Source organism: Oculina patagonica, chromosome 1 (assembly GCF_052425735.1).
Source record: "Oculina patagonica isolate OP01 chromosome 1, crgOcupat, whole genome shotgun sequence".
Classification (NCBI taxonomy): domain Eukaryota; kingdom Metazoa; phylum Cnidaria; class Anthozoa; order Scleractinia; family Oculinidae; genus Oculina; species Oculina patagonica.
In genome coordinates this window covers 47,414,910-47,441,890 of record NC_135758.1, presented here as the reverse complement: position 1 = coordinate 47,441,890, position 26,981 = coordinate 47,414,910, and the positions used below count along the sequence as shown (strand labels likewise).

General features: G+C 38.8%; 1 protein-coding gene across 1 annotated transcript; it reads left to right on the top strand.

Annotated features, from left to right (window-relative positions):
* The first annotated feature begins 3,558 nt into the window (after positions 1 to 3,558).
* On the top strand, positions 3,559 to 24,877 carry LOC144647518 (uncharacterized). The gene is made up of 26 exons (XM_078507319.1): positions 3,559 to 3,727; positions 3,895 to 4,242; positions 5,610 to 5,833; positions 6,267 to 6,329; positions 7,508 to 7,555; positions 7,910 to 7,981; positions 11,153 to 11,235; positions 11,673 to 11,874; positions 12,013 to 12,177; positions 12,692 to 12,858; positions 13,712 to 14,015; positions 14,601 to 14,833; positions 15,195 to 15,352; positions 16,190 to 16,263; positions 17,517 to 17,658; positions 17,861 to 17,982; positions 18,202 to 18,285; positions 19,367 to 19,507; positions 19,827 to 19,910; positions 20,326 to 20,454; positions 20,745 to 20,801; positions 21,240 to 21,302; positions 21,422 to 21,532; positions 22,152 to 22,196; positions 23,346 to 24,042; positions 24,313 to 24,877. Exons 1-26 carry the CDS (start codon positions 3,559 to 3,561, stop codon positions 24,369 to 24,371), a joined length of 4,044 nt encoding a protein of 1,347 aa, XP_078363445.1. The 3' UTR covers positions 24,372 to 24,877.
* Positions 24,878 to 26,981: the final 2,104 nt, after the last annotated feature.

Below are 26,981 nucleotides of genomic sequence, written 5' to 3'. Positions count from 1 at the left end.
TATATTACATGAAGTACTATCTTTAGTAATACCGCCAAATCTGATAAGGAGATTTTATCTCACATATGTTGCTTAAATAGGTAGTTTTTTACATGGAAAATGAATTTATCTTTACGGTAGGTTTGTGTTTTGATATTATATTTGCGGTGGGTATTGTTAAAGTATGAATTAGAAGATAAAGCTGTTGTCAAATTTCTGTTTGCGTTACAAGAAAACCATTTTGGCGCGTGTTAGGGTAAAGGGTTGTTGACGTCAGAGCAGTTTTCAGATATGTCAAATAATGTGTCAAAAGGAGAATATTAAGTGAAGTTATCACGCAAACAGAAATATTGATGTGGTATCTCATCTTCGGCTTTGTTCTTAAACAGGATTGCTCCTTACAGAATAATACAGAACTGTAGGTATGTCGACAATATGTCAGAAAAAAAAAAACTTTTTTTGTCGTTCCAATCTTTTAGATTCGGATTTCAAAGATGTAATAGACCGTAATAGTCGAACCAGATGTGTGCCTTTACTAGCTGGTGCAAGTTGAAATTTGCGCTGATTAAACTAGTTAAAAAACAACTTGTAGATCCCTTGGACATTTTTTTCCTTGCGTGTGTTCAATTCGAGTATTACACTAAACCATTTTGGAAAACAGTTCAAAATTCCCTGAATTCCCCCATTCACTAAGACACATGCTAAAGGTCAACTCGTCGCAGTATTAAAGAAAGACACAAACAAGAAGCCCTGTGGCTTTATAGACGTGCCTAGTAGCGTTATTTCCTTTTTTGCGTGACAACCGATATACGAATACGATACTTTGCCGCCAGTAAGGTCAAAGGCTGCTTGCTTATTTACACCGCTTTGATGTCTGTTTCCTTTCTTACACTAAACCGCATAAAATATAACTTGTCTCTTTAACTTATATCTTGTACAAGCCCTTTCTAATTGTCTGGTTCTATTTTGCTCTGTGGTCTAAGAGAGGATTTCTTGTTGAGTTAAATGGTTCATACAAAATGAAAAAATGCGTATTACGCTAAGGTAAACAAAATTCCTGTTCCCGATATCATCTAAGCAAATGTCTGTTTTCTTTCTAATACTAAAAACTCGTAAAATATAACTTGTCTCTTTCGTTTATATCTTGTACTAGTCATTTCTTATTGCCCGGTTCTATTTTGTTTTGTTGTCTAAGTGAGGATTCATTATCGAGTTAGACCCATGCAAAATGCGTATTACGTATGTAGTTAAAATCCCTCTTCGCCATCATTCCTGCCTTATCTGAGCAATTAATGTCAAGTGGCAGATGACGTAGAAAGAAAAACCAGAGATTACATTATCTCCGTCCCATATCCCTTCCCCCATCCAGGCAATTTCAAGGGGCTGATGAAAGATGACCCATTCTAACCTAATCAGAATGCGTCTGCCTCCTTCACAGGCTTTTCCAAGGCCGCGCGGATTTTGGAGAGTTTTGGAAAGAGGCAGGGATTTTGAGCGAGCGCGAAGCGCGAGTGGTGGGTGATGGGAAGGGGGAAAATATAGAAGTTTTATATTTTCTTCATTCTGGAATAATGCATATAGGTTTTGGAAATTTAGTTATGATAAAAAATTTTCTGTATATTATAAAATGTTATTTATGTGTGGTGTATTGGAAAGATTCCTGGTCCTATGGCCTATTGTTAATTTCGGTGAAAACATGACGGTGAATAACAGGGAATGTTATGATTGTACTTCGTTTTCACAACTTAGAAATAGGTTACGTGCAGTTGGTCTTGTTCCTTGTGATTGTGGTAGACTGCAAAACAGTCGTTTGTTCTCTTAAGTCGTTGAAAGGCGCAATGCGCCGAACGTTGTGAGCCTGCGAGGCGAGAAAAAACTTTTAGCGTCTCTCCCCAGTCCCACTCACAGTTTTACATTGGCGCCAGACCTCTCGCTGTCGTACTAAGATATTATTCAGGCCCGTAACCAGGATTTTTCATGGGAGGTGTGTATGAGCGACTGTGGCACGAAATCTTGAGCGCCGCAGGCGCGTTAATGTAGGGGGGAGGGGTCTGGGGGTATCCTCTCCCAGGAAATTTTGAAAAAATAGGCATTTCGTGCGTTTTGAAGACAGTTTGTTAGGAGAAAAGGCAGGTAAAAGTGAAGAAAACGACGACAATAATTCTAGTACATTTTTAAATTCAAATCACATTTTTCGAAACAGAACCTCAAAAACGTAGTTTACAATTTATTTAGCTAAAAATGACAGCAGCACATAGAAGGAAAACAGGAAAAAGATAGGTCTCTTCATTTTAGTGTCAAAATGGTTATTACATGAATCAGTCAGAGTCGGTTTGTTGATCTTTTAGTATTGTCCTTGGGTGTTTCCGAGCCCAACAAGTACCCAGTCTCCTCTCTTTTGGTAGCGCCTGGGAATGGCACTTCGAATGGTTCGACTATGAAGGACATTAGGTAGAATGTATCGTTGAATTTAACCTATAATCACACAATTTGGTCTAAAATATACCACACGAATCTTCAAATGGTGGATCTTCAACCCAAAGGACCATATTGAATGTAAATAGTCGAAGTACAGAAATACCATTTCCCTTTATTTATTTATTTATTTATTTATTTATTTATTTATTTATTTATTTATTTATTTATTTATTCATTTATTTATTTATTTTAATATATATATATATATATTTTTTTTTTCACAATGAGCGGACTTCCAAGGCTCGTGGGGGGGGGGGGGGGGTGCGAACGCACCCATCGCACCCCCTCCCTACGGGCCTGTTATACAAAGACCGAGTGCGTTACATGCGTTCGCAAAAGATACGACTAGCTGCAGTCTATGATTGTGGTGGAAATGGAGACTGTTTTCGTTTTTCGAAGTGTTAGTCATCAGATATTTGACTCGGTAGCAAGTCATTTGCTGCCCTGAGCGCCGATGGCGAATAGGGAAGTAAGTAATTAAGTATGAAAGTAGCAAATCGTAGTGCGTTTTAGATAGTGCGTTTTGTAGTTGTTGAATACCTTAGAAATCATTGCGAAGATTTTGTTGAGTTTTTGGAAGGGCAGTCTTGGTTTGACTATTTGAGTAGAATGTGTAGAAAGGGCACATGGTGCGATGCTCGTATAGCACAGGCTGTTGCAAATGCTTGAGAATGAAATTTGAGAATTAATATTGTAGAATCCGGAGATGGTTTTTCTGAGCTTATATGATTGTTAGCAACGGGTGCTACTTTACTGATCTGAAACACGAGACAGCCCAACGGGCACTTTGATTAGTTTTTGGAAGATGGGATGGGCAGACTAAGAGGGTAAGGAGCCTTGCGATAAAATTATGTCATTTACTTTTGAAATGGAATTTTACGATTTTAGTGATTGTCAGAAAAGTCAACCAAAAACTCAGGTAGCCTCTGCGGATGATTGTGCGACTAATGACCATGGGTACATCTAAAATGGCACTGATTACAAATCAGGCAAGTCACACAAACAACTGCAGATGAGACTAAAAAAAAATCGCCTATGTGCAGAAAAGTGGATGAACATTGGGATACTTTTGAAATACTGAAGTAATTTAATAATGTTTTGATGGTTGAATTTTGTCATATTTTTGTTATATCTACAGCTGCACAGCGAGCGGAGATAAAAAATCTCGCATCAGCTTTGGCCGCGCAAAATGAGGAACTGGAACGACTCAAAGAGGATCTTACGGAGATGTCAAGAGTCCCAGTCCATTCGCAGTATTACCATCTTCCCGGTCAGTTAGCAGAAAAAACGCTTACTTAACTTCCAATGCCCTCTCTCTTGAAAACTACGAACCTCTTTTATTTTGTGATCTTTCACCCAGAGTCCATGTTTATGATCCAGTTTAAATATTTTTGCATGGATTGATTGCCGTTGGTGTTGCTACTTTTATTGCTGCAGATCCCAGCCTAACTGCTCTAGCCAATGAAGTCGACGCTTTACGAGCAGCTCTTTTGCAAAAAGAACAACAAGTACAGAGCCTCACTCGTCCAATTCCACTTCCGGTGAATTCGCCATTCACCACTTCCGGCCTAGCAACCACGCCTGGTCTGGCAACCACTCAAACGTACGTATCAGGGGTGGCCCCAGCTGTTGCAGCAGGGGCACTGAATGGGGCCACTACCACGCGGACAGTTCCAATTATGTCTCCAATGGTAACAACTTCCGGTGGCCTGGGTACCAACAGCTATGTGTCCAGTCCTGGGCAGGTTCATCACCATCATTATTATTCAAAGAAAACTGGCCGAGGTACGCAATGCATGATGCACCAGTAATTTATTTATGGTACATAAATTATAGATAACTTTGAGGATCTAAAGAAATAGGTTTATTAATGAGTAGTTTTAAACAAGAGGTTTCGTTATAAAAGGGGCCTGGCCTGGCCATTCTCACGCCCAGTTGTCAGTCAATCATCAAAGCGTAAACAACTGGCAAACAACCTGCGTGTTTTTGTAGTAAATAATAAAGATGGTAAATTTTAAGCTCGGTAATAAATAATAAAGATAAGATGTTCTACATGACACGAGCATGGGACAAAGAAAAATTCTGAGTCCCCGACGGGAATCGAACCCATGGCCTCCCAGATACCGGTTGGGCGCTCTAACCAACTGAGCTAAGAGAGACTCGTTGTGAGCTGGGCCATTTTACTAGGTTGATATGTGACACGCGTTAATTTTTGTTTACCTGCGTGTTTTCCACAACAGTTACTGATAAAATGTGTTTCATTATTGCTAGGAATATTCTGGTAAACATTAGCAAGTTATATATCATATTTATCAATGGTATATCTTGGTTTCATAAGATTTTGAAGCATATTAAGTTTGAAGGACGTTCGGCACCGCAATGTTCCACGAATGCAAAACTACAAATTTGCATATCGCGCCCGAAAAGTGTGAAATGTGGGAGGTGCCATCCCTTTTATAGCGGGTATGGCTCCTCGCTTGCCTTTCCATGCACAGATGTATCACAGTCACAGACAACGAGAACTTGTCAAATTGCAGAACAGATGCAAAAAATTTTGACTTCGGATTTTTGATCTCATCAGCATTGACTGAATACAATTGCATTTAAACTCTTTGCTACTGCAGTGGTTTAGGCTTTTGCCCTCTACTTACACAGAAGAGATTTAGTTTCACACTAAATTCTCATGTAGGCTTGCTTTGTTTTATTTCTCATAGTTTTCTTAAAGCATCATTTGTCATATCCTCAACAACAGTCTTCGTCGGTTTGTTCTTACAGCGTTAATTTTTGTTTACCGAAGTTACTCGTTAGGTAGGTAAAGCCTGCTGACGAGCCAAGTGAATTATCAGGCCGGAGCTTATCCCGGTGTATGTAGCATTAAGCGGCTAGGAGTATTTCTACTCCCCCCTGGATGGGATGCTAGTCCATCGCAGGGTTACCATTTATCCATTTATACGCCTGGGTGGAGAGAGGCACTATGAGAGTAAAGTGACTTGCCTAAGAACACAACGCGGTGCCCCGGCTAGGGCTCGAACCTGGACCGCTCGATCCAGAGTCTGGCGCACTAACCGTTAGGCCACCGCGCCTCCCACACCCCTTACCGACGTTTAAACTGTTGTTCTTACAATTTGCAATTATTATATTTTTTCTGACAGGTGGGATAAAACCTAAATCATTGATGGTTACAACCTCCCCACATCTCTCCCCTGAGGTACTGAGTGCTACCACAGTAACCGCGCCTTTGACCACCTCTGTCCATCATCATCATTATAATGACGTCACAAGCCAAGATGGCGACGCACGGAAAAGAAACAAGAGAAAAGCCAAGAAGCAACAAGACGACGTTTTGTTTTGTAACTTTCCAAATCACGAAGGCTTAGTAAGTCGAGTTCCTTTCTGCAATTAATTCATCGCTGTCTTCAGAGAACAGGGTTAACGTTACGAAAATAAAACTTACTTAGTATTTTTAATTTTATCCTCCCACCCTCCCCCAAAATGGTAGAAGATACTTTGCAGGGTCCAAGCGTTGTCACCTTAGCGAGAGTAGACTGTATCTTACAATTAAATTTAACCCAAATAGTCATTCATTCACTTGTAGCACCTAATTCGCCAAGAAAATTCCCCATTGTTGCACCAGTCTTATGAACCAATGCACATCTCAGGCAGCACAAGTCCAGATTACACAATCATTTTCAAGTCATTGGAAATTGAAACGCTGTTGCACTTTTGTTTATTGGTATTATTGACAACTAATATTCTACTTGGCGTGCCTTCCTTTTTGTCGTTATTTAGTTTTTTCACTTTCTTTTCAGGAATATGAGGTTGGCAAATTAGAAGGCCTTTTGACTTCGTCGCTGCAAACTCAGAAGATTCAGGTACCGTAGGGATGCGTCGCGGTGATAAAATATCTGTAGTGTCGTGTTTTGAGGCGCGGTGAATAAACAAGTAGTTTTTCGAGTTCGAACACAACACAGCGGCCTTGGTGAGGTTTGAACTTTCTCTTTCTCGACATCTGGATCCCGGACGGACGAGATCAAGAGAGTTTGAGACTGGAACAGGATTGTTGTGCTTTGTTCTCGACACTAAACCCTCACAGTGCCTCTTTTAACCCAGGGGGGGGGGGGGGGTAGTTTCCTTGATGGACTAGCATCCCATACATTGTTTGTTGATATGGAAACCTGAGTAAATGGCCAGGATGTTCATTATACCTGAGGAAATTGAAATTTGCTATGAAATACCAATTTTTTTTGTTTTAGTTGAGTGTCATTGGAGAGATAAAGTGTTGTTATTTCCTCCTAAGGATGGGATGAACTGGAACCGGGTCCTGTGAGCAAAATATGACACCATAAGTCGGGTGGTTTTATAGCAAGTATTGCGTTCGGCTGTAGTGTTTGTAAGCTTGTTCAGTCTATCCTTATATCCTAGGGCAATAAATTGTCAAATGTTTGGCATTTTTCATCTTCCGTTTACCAGTAGGGCGAATTCTATTTCATCGCAAACAGCTGGCAAGGGTAATCTGATAAAAAAAATATATATATATTCTGGGTTTTAATTGATTTTTAAATTTCTGAACGAAAGCATCGAGCTGACAGAGAATGAGGGAGAATGGGTCTTAGAGAAAATATTGATTTAACCCCACGTACTGTGATTTGAACAGCAAATGAGATGCAGTGTGAACTCCAGTTACTTTTTGTTTTGCGTGCATCAACCGTCAGTGCAGTGTTAACATCAACGGTTGCTTATTTGTGAACAACAAGCGGTATTTCGTAGCGTCTTAGCACCATTGTAGTCGTAAACGTTTGCCCCTCTGACAGAAGTTTAGGCTTTTAATATATTTGAAGATCGCAAGGTCAGGAAATTTGGGGATTAGGACATTTCAATCATTGATTAGGTTCTTTCAATAGAATGTCAGAGAGAGCTTATGGCAAAGAATACCAATTTAACGCTCGATTTCCAGTAAGAAAAAGAAAGGTATTGTTATATTGATTTTGTTTACAGCTCGATCTTTTTACTATTAGTTATTGCTAATTACTGTAATCTTCCTTTTAATTAGGAACAACGAGACTCGCTTCGAATGGATCTGAAAGACTTGGAAAATGAGGTGGGTCGATTTGCCATTATTTCATTCTGTTGTTATTACTAAATAACCGTCGATGTGTCGGTCAGTCGGTGAAACATTTGTATTCAATGAATACAGTGTAATCCCTTAGTTGTTTATACCGCTTTAAGAGAAGTCTTTTGTCATTCTGCTAAATGATTCCATCTGTTCATTGTGTTGTCCCGTCGAAAAGGCTGCTTATAAAGTAATTCAGCACCATGTATTCAAGTGAGTCATTACAAAAAGCCGCACAAATGAAAAATTGATTTAGTTGAAGAAATACAGACTGGCGAACAAGTCGTTAATTTTCTTTTCATTGCTCTGATCTTGATCGCACATTTGTGTTCCTGTTGAAAGGTGGAAGACTCCTTAAAGCGGCGGGCTACAGCAAGACAATCTCAACGGCATTCACTGGATGCTAATTTAGCGGTAAGTTTGGGTTTTACCTGTGATTGAATTGCTCAGTCTCGTAACTCGCTACATCATTTTTCGCTATTGTCAAACGAAGGGAATGTCTTTTCTCTTACTTTTCTTGTGCTAATTTTAAAGCTAAATGAAACATCTAGGAGGGAGACATGAAATAAAATTCCTGCGTTGTTGTTGATTTTGAAAATCAATCATAATTAACAACTTTGTCTTGTAGTTTTAGCTCCTTTTATTTATAAAATACTTTTTGAGCAATGAATTTAAAAACCAAACAAAATACCGCAAACGAAAACTTACTGTGCAGTAATCAACTGATACTAACTGTTTTTTGCACTGCTTTGTTGCTACATCCGTCGTTTTCCAAACTTCAAAGGCGTACAGTAATTTGTAAAATAAAATACACATTAATTATTATGGTAGATTCCAGTGGTCTTTGTGATTTAGAGTAGTTTTCAAAGTAACTCACTAACTGATTTCATTCTGTACATTTGTGTTATTATTTTAGAGACTTCAGGATCATCTCTTGACTGTTGTTGATCACAAGTCTCGATTATCTACCTCGTCCAACGTTAATTCACTTTAATTTTAGTTTTCTGTAATTATAACAAAACTTGTGCGAAAAAAAAAAGAATTATATCGCTTGCTTTCTCATCTCATCGACATTTTTTTCTTTGTACGAGTCTTTTGATGAGCTTTCCCTAAAAGACTGTAAAACAATCGCGTGGATGTGTCCTATTTTTCGTTCACAACTCTTTTATGGAAATTCAAATCGACCTTTGTTTGCTTTGTGTGTAATTATGCCACATTTTAATTGTTAAAAAGTAAACATCATGGCATTTTTGGGCTGCTTGATTGGCACCGGACAAAACAGGCGAAGGTCGTTACATTTGATTTCAGTTAGATTTCAGTTTTTAGGGTGTTGATTAAAGCTTTACCCTGCTAGTATGCTATTTTCATACTAGAAAAGTTGACGCAATCTAGGACAACAATCTAGGACTACAGAAACAACGAACAGTTATAAATTTACCGTGGTAAGTCTTGTGCATATAAATCTTCAAACCCAAATGTCGTTAAACAGTTATTATCTTAAAAAAAATCTACATTGTTAGGTTACTAACTAATTTTGTAAACAACTCTAAGTAAAAGCAAAGGCTGGCCTACTGACTTTAACACACGTGGTTTAAATCACGCGTCGAGTCACGGCTTCGTGTAATTTCTTTTTTGAATGGTCGATTAGCCCCTTGCAGCTGGTGGTCACGTGACGTTTTAAGCGTTACTTAATCGTCACGCAACGTACGAGTAGACGCGTTGCATGACGACCTAAATATGGTAACACGATTGCGGGTAGCAAGTGTTTCTCTTGAGACACAATCATAACATTTTAGCATTTACAAGTGTACAGCTGCAAGGGGTCTGTAAGACTCAAAAACTGTTTCGAGCACTTGAACTTCTTCTAAGATTGTTTGCTGTTACATTGTAAGAAGCTTGTATCTCGTTTTGAAGGGTTGGTTTATCTAGAGTGTTTAGATGAATAAAGATCAGAAAGCCAGCCTTTTCTTGGTCGCCAAACTTACATTTGGTATATAGCCAAGTCATTTTGTGTGTGTTTTCCTAGTATTTAAAAACAAAAATATTATTTATTTTGTAAATAAAAATAGCAAATTGTAATTTTTTTAGCAGATTTCAATTAAAGTTTGCTCTTGTGATAAAAAGGTTGTTTGTGGTTTCTTTTCGTTTCAATAAGGGGCTTCTAAGCAGGGCTGGCCTTCTGATTTTCCAGGTGATGTGAATCTTTAGTGGGGCGCTAAACACTACCCTCAGAACATAGGCTTGAATATCTAATCCACTCCTTTCTTTTAGCCCTGACAGCAAACCTGTTCGACTAAGAAAATATCCAGATATTTCTAAAAAGTGAACAATCCCTCCTTGAGAATTATCCTGCTAAATCGCGCAGAATAAGTTTGCTAAAATGCAATGATGCCCTGACCATAAATGGGATGCGGCTTTTACTCTGTGTCTCGCGGGCTTCGATACAGTAGGCTTTAACTCTTGCCTTTATCCTACGTGCAGGCACTGATATTGTCACCAGCTTTCGTGTGCAAAAGGCCAGAGGCTTTCTCACTATTAGGAGGCGCGTTGGCCTAATGGTTAGCGCGCTAGAGTCCGGATAGAACTGTCCGGGTTCGAGCCCTGGCCGGGGTCATTGGTTGGATTCTTAGTCAAGACACTTTACTTTCATCATGCCTCTATCCACCCAGTGTATAAATGGGTACCGGCGACATAATGCTGGGGAGGAAGCCTGCGATGGACTAGCATCCCACCTAGGGGGGGGGGGGGGAGGGGGTAGAAATACCGTATTTATTCGATTAAGCGCCCACCTCGAAGAAGCGCCCACCCTCAAGGTCCAAAAATTTAATAAGCGCCTAGGGCGCTTAATCGAATAAATACGGTACTCATAGTCGCTTACTGCCACAGAAATGGGGATAAACTCCGGCAAGTATGGGCCACTTCGCTCGAGGCTTTACCTCACCTTACCTTACTTTCTCGCTGTTATTACCTCAACCACATTCTCCCCGAAGCCTAATGTCCCGTTCCCGTGTAGCAGGCTCCTCTGACTAATGCTCTGGGCGGGACGTAAATGACCCAGCTAGTCGAGCGAAATTGGAAGAACCTGGAGGACCGAAATGTATAACTTGGATATCCACACAACTTTTTAGTCGCATTTTTTTTTACCTCAACTATATTTAAGATCCGTCGCTGGTTTTTAACCTTGTTATCCAAAAGAGCTACTTGCCACTTATGTTTGACACCTAAATTCTGTTATAGGAATAATCTGAGAATTACGGTGTATATTTCATCAAGGTCAGTTGGTATGTACATGGATTACTATCAATCAAACTTGCGCCCTCGATTAACTTCGTGTCGTGATGACTCATACCCCCTCGCCGGTCTCCAAAGAGTCGGTTTGCCTGTGAATCTAGAATTTCCAGTTCTCAAAAAGTACCATCCCTGTTGATGGGAACATGGGATATATTTTATATTTGTTAAATAATATCACACATATTACCAGTGTGTCTCGCTGGTGAAGATCACAAAAAGCAGACAGGCTTTCTACCAATGCTTAATCAACTAATAGTATTAATAGTTTTTATTTGATTCAACATATTCTAACAGACGGGTGCTAAGAGAGTTTATATCATGAGAGCCGTGGACGAAGACGATGAAGAGAACTTTCCGCTAAAATATCTTCAACAAAGGCAAGTGCTTTTGAGATCAATTTGGCATAAACTTGGTTGAAGGGGGATTTACAAGCTTAGAATAATTTAAATTTAATATTTCCCTTTATGATTATTATAACACGGAAAAATGTATGTTATTGATTACATGGAACAAAGTAACAGGTCTCCAAGGCAACAGGTTGCTTAAGGTTGCTAACTGTCAGTACAGTTTCTTATTTCCTGGACTCGCAATCTTTGTGCCTCGATCTAATTCAGTGTTGGCAGCTAACAACAAGAACGACGTAAAAAATATCTTCAATGAATGTCACACTTTAAAATTCACCTATTTGTATTAAGTCTTAAAATTACAGTTTCGACCCAAATTTACAGTCTTTATCCACTTGCAGATTCTGTTTTTAAAAAATAGTTTTCGTTTTCTCTCTTACTGACTTGTAACTAACATGGTCACATTTCAGTTCCGGTGTTGGAATGGAGTCTGCGCAGTCATCCTCAAACAACATGCAGCATGATGATTCTGCCCAAGAGGCGCGCTGGGAAAAGCAACTGAGTGAACTGGCGCGAGTTGAAAGCCTGGTACAGAAAAGAAAGGCAGAACTACAGCGGATGGACGCTGTGCTAATAGAACGCAGGCACGAGCTGGAGGACGTTGTCCACAAGGTGTTTTTTTGTTCTTGTAATTGAATTTATTGTGTTTCAAAGTCTAGCGAATTGTGTGATTGAATTCAGTCTTCCCCATTTCGGATCTATTCATTTCGCATTGCGCTCATTTACCACAACTGTTTTTTTTTTCGTTAGCGTAAAATAGCCGAGGGACGCCTGAGGCGAGCAGAAGAGGATGCTGGGATTATTGAGCAGCGTGCAGCGGAGACCTCGGTCGAGTTAATCCGCGCGGGAAATCAGCTGATTAACCTGGAAATCAAAGGAAAGGCGCTGAGTGAGAGGCAAGAACAAATAAACAAGGTGAACAAAAAGATTTATAACTATCATACTTGGAATATCGATTGTTTTCTATTGAAATAATCCAGTTCAAACAAGTAGCCAATCAGCTGGCTAATGTTAACGGCAAACCTAACCTAACACTTGAAGCTAAAGCGGCCTTCACATGACAAGTTAAAGTTGGCAAACTCAAGTTGGTGTGTGTGAACGACACAACAACATTTGGCAAACAAGTTGGCAAACTGTTGGCGACAAAATAGAACTTGTCTCTATTCTCGCCTACAGTTTGCCAACTGTTGTTGTGTCGTTCACACACACCAACTTGAGTTTGCCAACTTCAGCTTGTCGTATGAAAGCCGCTTAGTGAATTGAAATCAAGACTATCAGTAGTTTGTATAGTGTGATCGTCTGGATGAGGGTAGTTCAGAAAATAATCACTGACTAATTTTTAAATTATGTGACTGTCATTAAGACACAGCGTTTCGTATTATACTATCTGTTCTAAGACCTGACCTGTTTTATTTTCCAATTTTCAAAGGCTATTGAAGCCAAAGGCCGAGAACTGAAAGAAGTTGAAACCTCGTGTGGAGTGGTGCGACAAAATGTCGATAAGCTGAACAAAGAAATGGCAAATAAAATGGAGGAACTTGAAAACAAAGAAACTCAGCTAAAAGACGTGGAATCTAGAATTCAGCTGTCATTAAGGTTTGGTTTCAGTTCATGTGTTAAATGCTGGTTTTCACGTGACGTCATAAATGTCTAAAATCATAAATCGTAAGGTTTTTAGATTTTATATCCCTACCAGGTTGAAGATGACTAAAAATATATCTTTTCACAAGTTTTCAGCTCAACAGCGTCTTTCGATTTTGGAATAAAGAATAGAAAAAATACAAAACAGCGTGACAAAGTTTTATCCTGTGCAAAAAAGAACTCTCCATGTGAGTTTTAGCCGTTTGGACATTTAAAGCATTAGAAGAGACATTAATGTAGTTTTATAGTAGTTCACGAGAAAAACGTTAACGCTGGAAGAGCAGAAGTGAATTCCAGATATTTTCATTGATTTCCTGCGGCCATGTTTGTGCCCCTCCGAGGGAAACCAACATGGCGTTTCCATTCTGAGCTCTACAAATCTCAGTCGAACGTTTCGGAAAATAACTCATCAACGGAATAACATACTGATCCGAGACTTGGTGAAGTTGTTAAGTTGTGTATCGTTGTAAATTCTTGGCTTCTTGAACGACTGGTTTTGATTTTAATATTTTATGGCGTGACAGTGAAAACCAAGAAAAGTTTAAAAAGTCATTTGTAAAGTTGGAGAATTCAAGCAACGTAGATATTTCTTGGGTAAACCATCCACCGTTTCTGAGGACACATACAAACTAACCAACCAATAAACAAACAAACAAACACACACACACACACAAAGCAGTATTAAATTAATTAATTGTCGGTATTTAATCTCAAGAAGAGGATCTTAGGAGTTAGAATGAAGATAACAACAAGACATTTTTAAAGCTAAATAAAATTTCTTATGTAAATTACTATGTATACATTGTAGGGTTGAAGAGCTTAAGCAACTAGTTGCAAAAACAGAAACAGAGGAGAAACACCAGGCGGAAAAATATGTCCGAGCTCTGAAGGAAGGCGAAAAAGCTTTAGAAGATAAAACTACTCAGCTTGCTAGAACACGGAACGAACTACAAACTCAAATGATTCAGTTTCATGAACTAAACAGCAAAATAAACAAACTAAGGACAGAATTAAGAGAAATACAAGGAAACGTAAAGAAAGGACAAGTTGAAGTCGAGAGGCTTTCTCAGAGAAAGGAAGAAGAAAGAAGAGTACAAGAGCTAAATGTGAAGGTCGGTTTCGTATTTTAGAGATGAGATTTTACCTGGGAATAGTTAACGTATTGTAGCTCAATGCCCTTTGTTGCATCTCTCTTATTGTTTATCGGCTTGTCGGAATTTCGGAATTTATGTCGTATGAAACGTTTATCTCATCGTGCGATAAACTGGATTATTACTGAAAAATATCAAAAGGAAAGCCACAAAAAAAACGCAATCGCTGCCCCTGTGTATCGGAGGTGAAATTCCCGAAGAAGCTTAAATGTGTTGTTCTAAGCTCTGTACATAGAATATCTTAAGTTATAGATAGGAGAAATCAAAACTGAGTCCAATTTACGAGTATTTCATTAGAATATTAACAATATTCCCCTTCTATTATCCAACTACGCTTAGTAGGGTACAAATAGCGCGGCCTGGTAAATTTCCAAGACACAGACCCGGTTTAATAGGCTCCGTGAAATTCTTCATATTCTCCCCTCTTTTCCCCTTCTTTTGCCCTTTTCTAAACACGAATTAATTATTAGGTATTCCCTCCCTCTCCTAACCTGTTTTGAGCTAGGCCTGCAACTGATAACATCTTGTATATATATTTTGTCACAGGAAGCAGAGCAAAAACTCGTTGAAATTAACAATGCAAGGAATGAATCGATGGAAGCTCTTAAAAGTCATCGTGAGGAGTTTGGACTGCTGAGAAATAAAATTCACGAAAGTATGAACAAGATTAAAGAATATGAAGAATTGAAGAAACAAAAGGAGGCTAAATACAACAAGATTTCGTCTTTAATGAATGAAGGCAAGGCCAAATTCGAAAATGAGTTAGCCCAGTTGAAAAGGTAAGAATACAGTATCTATTTTGCTTCCTCTTTGATAGCCTGGTCCAGGATCTCCAGCTACCGAGAGCCCGTCTAGCACCTTGGGTTGACATGGTAGACCATGTTATAAGAAAATGGACTGAGATTGTAAGGCAAAACCTAACTTTAATTCTCTTTCACTAAGTTAATCATTGAGTTAAAGGTGAAAAGCTCGATTGACCACCGTGGAAATGTTGAACTCGGGGAACATAATACCTTCCCACTCAGTTCTTCGCGGTTTGTTTTTATGCTTTCCTAATAGTACCTCTCTTATAGCAAAACGAATTCCCAGAAGTAACAAATTTTATTTTATTTTATCTAATTTATTTTATTTTTTTACAAGTGACATCCAGCTATCCGAAGAATCTCTTAGCCAAGTTAATGGCGCTGTAAAGGAAGTCACCACCGAGCTGGAAACTGCCAGAGAAGAATTTCTGGCTTTGAAAGACACTAAACAGTCGGTTACTAAGGAGTTACATGATCTCCAGCAAACAATAACAGGTAATACTTGTCTTACATGAATAAAAGTAGGAGTTTTTCATTTCGAACGTCACTTGAATTTCAAAATAAGATTTGATTCGATTCATCATACTGACATAGGAAGCCGTATAACGAGGGTCTGAATGGGGGTGCTTTAATTACACTAAATACTTAATTTTGTGGCTCTGTAACATGAAACAGTTAAATTGTAGGCATTTTAACACTAACAGTTAAAAATTCACTGTAACAGTAAATTTTATACAGAAAGAAATAAAAACGGCTCCAAAAAGGCCAATATTATTTTGTTAAGTATATGAGGAAATTTTCGGCCATTTTCTGACGATTTCCGAAGACTGCCGAATATTGCCAAAGATCACCGAAGGTGTCCGAAGATTTCCAAGGAGAATTCCGAAAATTTTCTCTATGTTCATGAGTAATTTTATCCGATTTTCGAAGAGCAGATAAAAATTTACAATGCTTAAAGACTATGTGTCTTCACGAAAAACCCTCCAAACTCTTAACAGTATTTTCTTTGTAAACAGAAAACATTAAAAAATTCAGACCCTCTGTAACGTACCGCTAGAATACCAGCATGTACTTATGATGATGATCATCAAGTGCTGCTTCAGTGATCATTTGTAATGGTTATTGTCACATGTACAGTTCAAAAATGTAAATTCCAAACAAAATTTCTTTGTTGTTGTTGTGGTTGTCAGTATTTCTTGTGTCCACAACTTTATGCTAAATTTTAACAAGGCATGAAAACAAGATAAAAAACACTGTATACAGAACCTAGAAAAAAGCTAATTTAATTATATTATATTGATAATGTTATTTTCGTTGCTTGTTTACTGACAGAAAGAAGGAATGAACTGATTAAAACCAATCAAGAAATTGAAGATGTCACCAAAGAACTTGAAACAGCGAAACAGGTAACAAAATAATTATTATTCATTGAAAATATTTCTGTGTTTCTGATTGGCTTTCGATCCCCGGCTAATTCCAGCTATTCGGCTAGCGCCGACCAAATTTGGAAGAAATTCCAATTATTAGACGTCAATCGTCCAATATCAAAAATTATTGGATCGCAACCTCGTTCCCAAGGATGATTATCCGATCGCAACCTCGTCCCAAAGAACCGCTGACGTCACGCGACTGAACGGCTATGCTGCCGAGCAGGTTGAAAGCGCGAAAATGGCCGCTAGATTTGAGCATTACGAAGAGGTAAAATTTAAAGTTATTAGAAGACAAGGAAAGTCAAAACACGGAAAAAGCAACGAAGGGTAGTCGATCGATTTTGAAAGCGTATCTTCAAGAGGAAAAGATCCCTGATCCAGCCACAGCGGAGGACTTGGAGCGGTTTTACGAAAATTCTACGTCGAAGTAAGCAAGAACGATGGAAACCTGTACTCGAAAACATCGCTTTGTGTCATCATATTTAGCTTCAATAGACACTTTAAGCAAGTGCTAAATATCGACATTATAAAGGACAAGAAATTTAATGAAGGTAACCGAGTTTTTGAAGTTTAAATCAAATTTAAAAGCGAACGTTGTTGTGTATTTGTGTACTTTGCCTACTGTCAAAACCCTATTAAATTCATTTTGTGCATTTGGGGCTCTGGAAATATTTTGAATGAATAATAAAACAATTATATATTGAATTCGGCTTTCGTATGATATGAAGAATTATGCAGATCGAGGAAGGCTGAGGCGGATAACACCCTCCTCGATCTGCATAATTCTTCATATCATACTCAGCCTCATCCAATAATTGCTTCCAGTTACTAAATCAGTGCCTACTTTTTTCCATTCTTTTCACCCGACATTCCAGAATGGCTGAATGCTACGTTTTTTAAATTATTTTCCACTGATCAGTAAAGCTTGTCCGTCCTGACTGATTTAAAACACAGTCAATGTTACAAAACAATCAGAAAGCAAAGAAAAACAAAACTCTGATTATATTGACTAATGTTTAGGAAAACTAAGAAATGTAAAAGCCCTCGGAATATTATTAACTCCCACTTTTGGTTTCACAGTCATGTAGCTTGCAAGTAAGCATGCCTTAAAAAGCAACTTTTATGCTTACAAAAACGGAGTATTCTTTAATAACTATTACTTATATTGGTATTGAAGATATAATAAAAGAGATGTCAGTGTAGTGATCTTATGTTTTCATTCTCGCAAGAAAAATGCGGAGGCGCAAGCAAGACAGGAAGAAATGCTGGAAAAAATGCACATAGAAGAGGAATATGTCAACAGCGACAATTCTAGAAAGGACAGTTTGCCACAGGAGTCTTCAACACCTAAAAATAACGAGAAAGAAAAAGGTAATTGTTTTAAAATGTTGCATTTATTGAAAATATTGATATATACTAATTCACATGCAAAAACTGCAGGTAAACTGAAAAATGAAGGTAATTCTGGAAATAAGTAAGTTATTGATAGAACTCAATAAGTTTGTGCTAAAACCCGCGTTTTTGTACAGCAGTCGTCACATGCATACTATTAAAATTATTTACTGTTCCACAGGACCTCTTGTTACCAGGCTACAGCAAAGTATAACAAAACTCACTGCTGAAAACGAGGAGCAAAATGCGGCTCTTGAAGACGCGAGAGCTGAAGTAAAAGAACTAAAAGAGTTTATGAAATCAGTAAGTATTATAACACACGTCTAATAAAACGTTGGCACAATATTACAAATTCGATAAAAAACTAAGAAACGTGATGCTGTGTTTGCTAGTACCTATCGCTCTAAAGACTTAAAAAACATCAAAAGGAGACTAATCCTTGCAAAAAGATCCTTATCATTTAATAACACAGTAAGACGTTTTACATGTTTTATTATACTCTTTTTAATTCTTTATCTCAAGGAAAGAGAGAACTTTCAGGAGTACTTGATACAAATGGCGTCAGAATCTAATGTTTATCGGACGCATCTTGAACGGCTTCATAGGGTAAGTTAACCAGGTTGCATGGTATACTGAGATACCCTGTCAAAATGGCACCTGTTATTAAAATCCGGTTTTGTTGCCGTTACGTAATGCATGTTTAGAAAAGAAAAGTTTGATGAAGTAAATTATGTAATAGACGAATAAAACCTTAGACCTACATGATTATCATTAGTAATGTTACCCTCGCATATCAGTAGGTCTTTAAGTGCCCTGACCGGATAATTACAATATTTGAGGTCGTAGCACTTGGCTGTAAGATTGTTTTGGTGTTGATATTGTGGCGAACGTTATCGTAAAGATGCCGGCTGACCTGTAGCAACATGACATGCTAGCCCCAGGTTGCCTCCAACCTGGCACTAATTGCCATAAAATTGCGCTAAAATTGCCCCCACCCCCGCTCCTCCCCCACCTAAAAAATGGTTCATCCTTAAGTAAACGGACGTCCCCTTTCTTCTGCGATTCGACCAAAAACAATTCCATACAGAGATCCGTGTATCGTCTCTGATTAGCTGCAGCTCGATTTGGAATTTTCGCGCGCTTGTAAAAAATCAATTGGAGACACTACACGGCATGTTTTAGAGCTTCGCCATTTAAAATATGTCTCTCGCGAAGAGAAAAGTATGTTGTCTACAGCTTCATTCTGCCCGTTTCTCTCCACTTTAGAGAATTTACGAGTTATCGTTCTGGTTCTCTGCACGTTTTGGTTTAGTGTTAATATTTATTAAAAACTTTATAAACGTTATCTGGTTAAAAGATGAGCTGGCATACGGCGAATACTGTCAACTGTCAATGCAGACAATACGTCAAAACCGTTGCCTAGGTAACACTCCATTCTTTTATAACTATTTATCATTTTTAATTCACTTTTAGCTTTTACACATTTGTTACGGCATATTTTTACTGCTCGTTAGTTTTTTCAGACATTTATTGCTTATATTTGTAATTTTCACTTTCTTTTTTAGTGTTCGTCAACGGCTACAGATTGTTAGCCGAAAGCTCATCTTTTTAAAATATTTTAACCAGAGAACGTTTTTAATGTTTTTAATATGTTTATAGTTAGTTATGCGGAAGTTTATTTTCTCAGGAGTATGACGCTGAAAAGCAAAGAAATTCCAGGGAAAGAGATTTGCTGCTAAGCAAAGCACAAGAACATCGTTTGAAGGCAAGAAAGTTATCTGAAGAACTGAGCAACCTAAAGCAGAATCATGTACAAACGAAACAAGAGGTAATCCTGCAGAAACACTAGATTTCTTTTCTAAAGTTTCTAAGATAAAATGCGCCGATCGGTATAGTAACAGAAGAGTTAGAGTGTTTGTCTTGAGAATCAGACGGATGTGGACAGCCGGAGTTGTTGGGTTGTTTTCCTTGCAAGACACAGTGTCTCCATCCACAGAAGTTTCTAAATGGATACCGTCCAAATTTACGCGGCATCCTAGTGATTTATAATGCTGGAGAGACTAAAGTTGTAAGCGCAAAATGTATGACCCAAAAAACACAGTTTTAGTTATATATACATTTTTATATTTATTATTTCGTTTTTTCAGCTCAATCAGCTCAGGGACACTCTCGCGAAAGATGTTAAAGAACTAAAGGAACACATCGAGGGAATAACCACTCAGATAAAATCAGTAAGTAAAATTATATTAATAAAAAACTGTTCTCCATGGAAGGACACAAAGAGTACTAACGCTGTTATTAAAACTGTAAGCACTTCATAAAAAAAAAAATTACTTAAGTTAAGCGTTTATGTAATTAGCACTTCTGGGCAAATTGAGAACAATGTAAATAAGTAAACAAATGTTGAATATAGAACAGAAACTTGGTAAAAATTCCATCTGGTAAGAGACTGACCCATTGGCTATTTATAAAGCGTAGAGGAGTTGAATTCGGGACCACCGAACACAAATCCATCTAGTGGCAGGGAGGAGGATTTGAACCCGGGACCTTCCGAATACAAGTCCAGCGCCCTATAAACCACCAGGCCACGCCTCCTATTAAGATAATATACGACGATATTACATCTACACCTCCTATCCTGTGCAGGAGTTAACTCGGAGCTTGAAGCAAGTGGAAACTTCAAAGGAAGAAACGTCAGATGAGTTTGAACGTCTTCGAGGAAAAAAGGAGGAAATGGAGGGTCAGCTGGTAACATTACAACAATCAATTAATACAGTGAGTATTGTGTAAATTAAGGTTGTCTAACAGCGTGGCAAGTGATCCGGCAGTAACTACTGTACGTCACGAACAGGGCAGAGAAGTTCTCAGAGAAGTTCTCAGCTTCAGTTACCTCGAAATCGCTTCTGTGTAAACTAGTCCTTAGCTCTACATATCATGACAGATTTGTTATTTTCCAAAAGAATGCATTTTTGCGGTTTGAAGGGTCCCAGGCTGACAGTTAATGTGTCTTGTTTTTCACGTAGATGAGAAACCGACTCCATCTAATGCTTAATATGCTATTTCAGGTTAAAACAATGGCTCTAACGGTGGAGAAAGAAAAAACAGCAATTTCCAAGCGACAGGTAAAACTTGTAACCATAACAAGATTCATCGAAATTTGTGATAATGAATATATAAGATAATTATCTGCGAGCTTTGGATGAGAGATTTGTAGAGAAAGGGCTTCGCAGTTTCATAGCAAAGAAAGACTAATGAATTCAGGCTTAAACTTGCATGTGATGCCAACCCATACATGACCCTTGCGATGCATATGCAAACGCTTTGCCCACTGAGCTGCAAAGTCACTGGGAGCTGGTCAATTGCGAGTGGTACATTTAGATGATTCCAGCTTTTTTATATATAACCGTCGTCCTTGTGTCCTTCATTTGCCCATAGTGTTAGGACGCTACACCAAGATAATAGACGCAGCTATGGAATAAATTTAATTTAGCGTATCTAGAGTTCTATTCACTCACTTTGTTTACGTGCGCAGCAATAATTAAATCTCTTTCATCTTTCAGAAGGACGAAGCGCTAACAAAAGAGAAAGAAGATAAACTTCAGCGGCATCAGACATACCTTCGAGTAAGTGACGTCACATTGTTACGTCTCTCTGTTCCTGTCAGTGTTATTGATCGTAACAGGTTGTTGAGACTGGTAAAAAACCATGGCTGGAAATGTATCGTTTTTGGTTTTCTTCTCAGGCTCAAATAAGACAACAAATGTCGACTCGTGCAGAGGTTCTTGACGAGGAAAGAAAAAAAGCTGAAGTGTCGCTTGAAGGATTGAAGAGCAAACTAAAAAACCTGGAAGAGGTACAGAGACGTTAATGCTTCATTTCTGGTAACCACATAGCCTCATCTTTAAACAGACAGGTTGTGATAGTAAACAAAATCGTCAGCTTGGCAATACTGTCTGGATGTATCACCAACATCCTCTTAGCCAGCATGAAAATCCGTCAAATGAGTATTTAAAAATGCTTTAATTGGCACTTTAAGGAGCTACGTTACGTACAACGCATCTTGAAAAGCCTGGCAAGTTTTTCAAGTTTGTCGTTCGTGCTCCTTCTAAATCTTCGCCAAATCGATAAGCGGGAAGGGAACGCCTGGGTACTAGGCTGGGGTTTCCTTTAATTTGAAAGTAATTAGAAAAATTACTTTAAATATCGTGACATTGCTCCTTTGATGTAAATTAGATTTCTGTCGCGGCTCAAATAGAAACAATTACATCTAAAATTTTCTGTTCGCAATTTTCTACCACTTTTTTCATTTTATTTCATTCTTTTATTGTTTTGGGTTTCTCCCATTTTAGATTCTTTTGTTAAGAAAGGCTTTATTTGATGTAGTGTTACACGAAAGCTAGGCGTCTACGAAAACATGTACAAAGCTTGTCAAAGTTTTCAGTTCATGTTTTTCTTTATGCTTCTTTCTTTAGGTTATTTCACGAAAAGACTCCAGTGTCCAGGATTTCCGTTTAAAAGTAAGAAAATTTGTAATTTCACAAAGGCTTCCTGTCTAAAAAGTACCATTTAGTAATTAAGTAATTGTTTTTGAATGAACCTTAACGTAAACAAAAAAGTTCATCAGTCGAGCCCAACGTGTGACGAGAAAGTGCAAAGTGTTCAAAACTTTCAATTATCCTTCATACGTATTCACGTTGGATTGACCCGTATTATTTTAAAACAAATTAACATTTTTTATAAACTAAACTTGTATATAACGCTGCATCTAGGAATCGGATCTTCATCGATGCGAGGTAATTTCTCACCCAAATGTGACAGCGTTCCTCGTCTGTGTTCCTCAGTGTTTTTACTTCAACAGAGAGCATTTTTATTTCACATATTAGTCGACCAACTTGACAAATCCTGCCTTGGTGAGAAAAAATTCAACAGTCATCATCATCACCATCATCATCACGTCACCATCGTAGCATCATACAAACTGGACATTAGAGCATTAACTCTGTCGGGTGGTTTTCAGTGGTGAAAATAAACCCATGAATACCCCATTAAGGAATTGGGGGACACACAAGACAAAGGCAATTATTTTGACACTGGTGGGATTCGAACCCACGGCGTTCGGATTAGATCATCGTTGCTCCACCGTTTGAGCTACGAAGAGCTACGTGGAAAGGTTGATGTCAGGAATATCACCTTAAAATGTACATATTATTCATTCAAAATATTTCTGTGCTTCTGATTGGCTTTCGATCCCCAGCTAATTCCAGCTATTCGGCTACCGCCGACCAAATTTGGAAGAAATTCCAATTATTGGATCGCAATCGTCCAATATCAAAATTATTGGATCGCAACCTCGTTCCCAAGAACCGCTGACGTCACGCGACTGAACGGCTAGCGCTTTGCTGCCGAGCAGGTTGAAAGCGCGAAAATGGCCGCTAGATTTGAGCATTACGAAGAGGTAAAATTTAAAGTTATTAGAAGACAAGGAAAGTCAAAACACGGAAAAAGCATATCATACTCAGCCTCATCCAATAATTGCTAAATATTTGAGGATGTTTAAAAACAGTCGAATTCTGATTTGTATACCCAAAATACCTTGTAAGATACTGAACAACTTTGTAAAGTTTGCATAAACAACACTAAACAAATGACTTCTATTCCATATTTAGCTCCTCAGCAACAAAGTGGAGGCAGAAAAAGCTGCGGACTCCAACAAACAAATAGATGAACTGAGGAGAAGATTACGCGAAGTGGAAGACGAGAAGGATTTGATAAAAAGTCAAAGAAATCATTTGGTTTCATTGAAGGAAGGTGCTAGTTTAGAGAGCACGGCGTTTGACCATCACGGAGAGCTGAATGAAAGGAAGGTGAAAACGGCATCAGTTCGAGCGAGGCGATCCCTTGACTCACTAATGAACGACAGCTTTTATGCAAAACCGGTAAAACTAGAAACAGAGCTTCCTTGCCGTGATGACGTCAATATGAATACAAGTTTACCGCTTCAATTTCGTGACAGCGTTCCACACAATCAAAATGAACTCGACTCTGCGACTTTTTCATCAACGTCACGTGACTCAAAGGAACCTAGGCATGTTACCAAGCGTGAAATGGACCACGGAATAAAAGACATTTCTACTACATGGAGCCAAAGGAGCGGGCTTAGACAAAAACCAAGTTTGGAGTCTAACAGTAATTCTCTGGATGTTACACTTGGACAGGATTCTGTCAATTCTTCGTTACCAATGTTACGGAAAGAGTTGTCACGTGATAACGGTGACACAGTATCACACACTTCTATGTTTCAAACAGAGAAGCCTTTGACAACCGAGAGGAGAGTGGAAAAGAATACATTTCGTCCAAGTCAAGGTAAGATGGCTTGTGTACTTAAAGTTTATTGTTGAAAGGTAAATTAAAAATATAAACTTTCATTCGTGTTTTTAAATAAAGATCATCATGAGAAAAATAAAGTACAAATAAGTATAGTACAGTGCAGTGCAGTACAGTAACTGGTGACAGGGGTATATTACAAAAATTTTATTGGAATGGTGATGGTAAAAGTGGGTTTAATCCCTATTGAACCCGGGGTCAATTAATTAATTAATTAATTACATTCCTTGTCTTGTTTTCACCGCGCAGGTACTTCTTCATCGACTTTCGCTGATGACAGAAAACACGAGGTAGGGAATAGTGAGTGAAACAAGGCGCTCCTTACATGAGAGGTCTAAGACTTATCAGTCATCTTGTGAAGCGAAAAATGGCGGAAACGAAAATAGTTTACCATTCTCACTCATTAATTATGCCGCTCATTGTCCGGCGTGGATAAGATATGGGAAAAGATTGTGGCCGAGGCAATGAGCGACTGGGCGAGAAAGCACTATAGCTGTGTATTACGTCGCCGAAGGGGAGGTGGGAGGGTCGAAAATTTGTTCGGACTTCCCGGCTTGCGTATCTCTTTCGAAATGTCCCGAAACTAAGCAAAGAGATCTTTAAATACCGCGATTGTGCACATGCTGATAAGGCATTACATAATACAACTATCTATAAACAAACAGGGTTATGTAATCCACGCACTTGTGAATTCCGCGTCATAATTATGAATGAGAATAGTTTACCATTCTCACTCATTAATTATGCCGCTCATTGTCCGGCGTGGATAAGATATGGGAAAAGATTGTGGCCTACGGCTGCTCACGCACCTTGCTGCTTCAGTATTAACGCCAAAAGATCTCCGCATTTACAGGAAATAATCCACAAAATACACCTTCTCCCCAAAACTCAGAAAACCCCTCAAACCCCAACCGGTATATCCAACCACGAGAGAGGCCCAACCCAGCTAGTGGGGTTACTTCCCTATACCATATCATAGCATGTATTTAGATCGTGGCTTATAATGAGAGTGAAGTTAAGAGTAAAGAAAACGCCAAGACCTAAGGCGGACAGAATAACACCAGTGATGTCTGCCGAGAAAGGAAAACGTAAGACAAAAACGAAAAAAGAACAAAAGGGAAAAAACCCCACTAGCCAAGCCGGACCAGGAATCCGTCGTAAACGGATTATAGGGTGTAAATTAGAATACCCTTCTGATCGCGACAAGGCCAGTGGAGGGGGTGGACTGACTATTTTTTATTATTTTAAAATGACATAATATTTTGAATTGTTAAAATTCTAGCTAGGGGAGAAGTAAAGGATAAACATAACTCCCGTATAACCCAGGTTGTAGCGTCTAAACGTGGATAAAATGCTTAACTCCGTGGATAAAAACGGCCGACCGGCGAGCTTTTAATAATTACAAACTAAACCTACAGAAATATACAATTGTCTATTTAAAGTTCCGCACTGGGATGTGTTAGGTAACAAACCTTACGTTAGCCCAACGTGTTAACACTTTAACCTAAGCTCATTAACACTCAAACAGCAGTAAGCTCTTAAACAAAAGTCCACACAACTACTGTATTTTTCTTGACATGAAAGCTTATCAATTCCAGACCGATAAACCATAACAAAGCACCTAACACACCAACACTTAAAAGGACCGACACATGACTGTTGCCAAATACCCTCGATACCCAATTCAAACTTTAAACAAAGACGACGCATGGCTCTTGCCAACTTAGCTCGACACACGAGCACACTTGAGACCAAAACCGTAACACGTCGTGAAACAAATTGTGCTCAACAAAGGAGCGAACATAGCTATAGCCGACACACGGCATGTTCCAATTTCTACTCGACACACGAGCGAACGTTTTAGCTACAACCAACAGACAGCATCTGCCAATTTCTGCTCGACATACGAGCGAACGTTTTAGCTATAACAGCCGACACACGGCGTCTGCCAATCTCTGCTCGACACACGAGCGACGGAACGTTTTAGCTATAACAGCCGACACACGGCGTCTGCCAATCTCTGCTCGACACACGAGCGACGGAACGTTTTAGCTATTACAGCCGACAAACGGCATCTGCCAATTTCTGCTCGACACACGAGCGAACGTAAGCTACTACAGCCAACACACGGCGTCTGCCAATCTCTGCTCGACACACGAGCGAACGTAAGCTACTAAAGCCGTAATAAACGGGGTCCGCTAATAAATTGCCATAAACAGAACTAGATATAAAGCACACTACGCGATAAACAAACGAGATAGCAAGCGAAAAAGACAGCATATAAATGTTTTAAAATACCGAGTAATTGTTGTATACGTTGTCCCGCTTCTCCGGAATGCTGTGGAACTGGAAAAGCGGCAGAGACTGGATATAAGCTGAAATACAGTGTAAGTCCTGTAGTTTTTATAGCAGCAGCAGGGTAGGTACAGCCATTTACTTGCTTGGGCTTCGGCGACGTACGGCGAGAGTATAAGAAAATTCGTCCGGACTTCCCGGCTTGCGTATCTCTTTCGAAATGTCCCGAAACTAAGCAAAGAGATCTTTAAATACCGCGATTGTGCACATGCTGATTAGGCATTACATAATACAACTATCTATAAACAAACAGGGCTATGTAATCCACGCACTTGTGAATTCCGCGTCATAATTATGAATGAGAATAATATCATAAATAGACTTTACTGAAGTTCATTTTATATCATTGTCTCTCGCAATCGAATTTCGTCTTGATAACTATGTTAGCCCGAGAATTTGAAAGCGGCGAAATGTTAAATTTGCCACCAGAAATAACTCAGGTCTGTTCAAGCCAAGTTGCTGGACCCACTGAAGAAAATGTTCATTTACATAAAAGGGTGCGGCGAGAGAACCTTCAATTAAACTACATTGTAAGCATTGCTTAAATCTTAAAAGTTCAGAAA

Coding starts and splice junctions, on each gene's coding strand:
- LOC144647518 (XM_078507319.1), top strand. CDS start 3,559: ATGGTTGAATTTTGTCATATTTTTGTTATATCTACAGCTGCACAGCGA. Junction 4,243..5,609: donor TTCAAAGAAAACTGGCCGAG/GTACGCAATGCA, acceptor TTTTTCTGACAG/GTGGGATAAAACCTAAATCA. Junction 22,197..23,345: donor TCCAGGATTTCCGTTTAAAA/GTAAGAAAATTT, acceptor TTCCATATTTAG/CTCCTCAGCAACAAAGTGGA.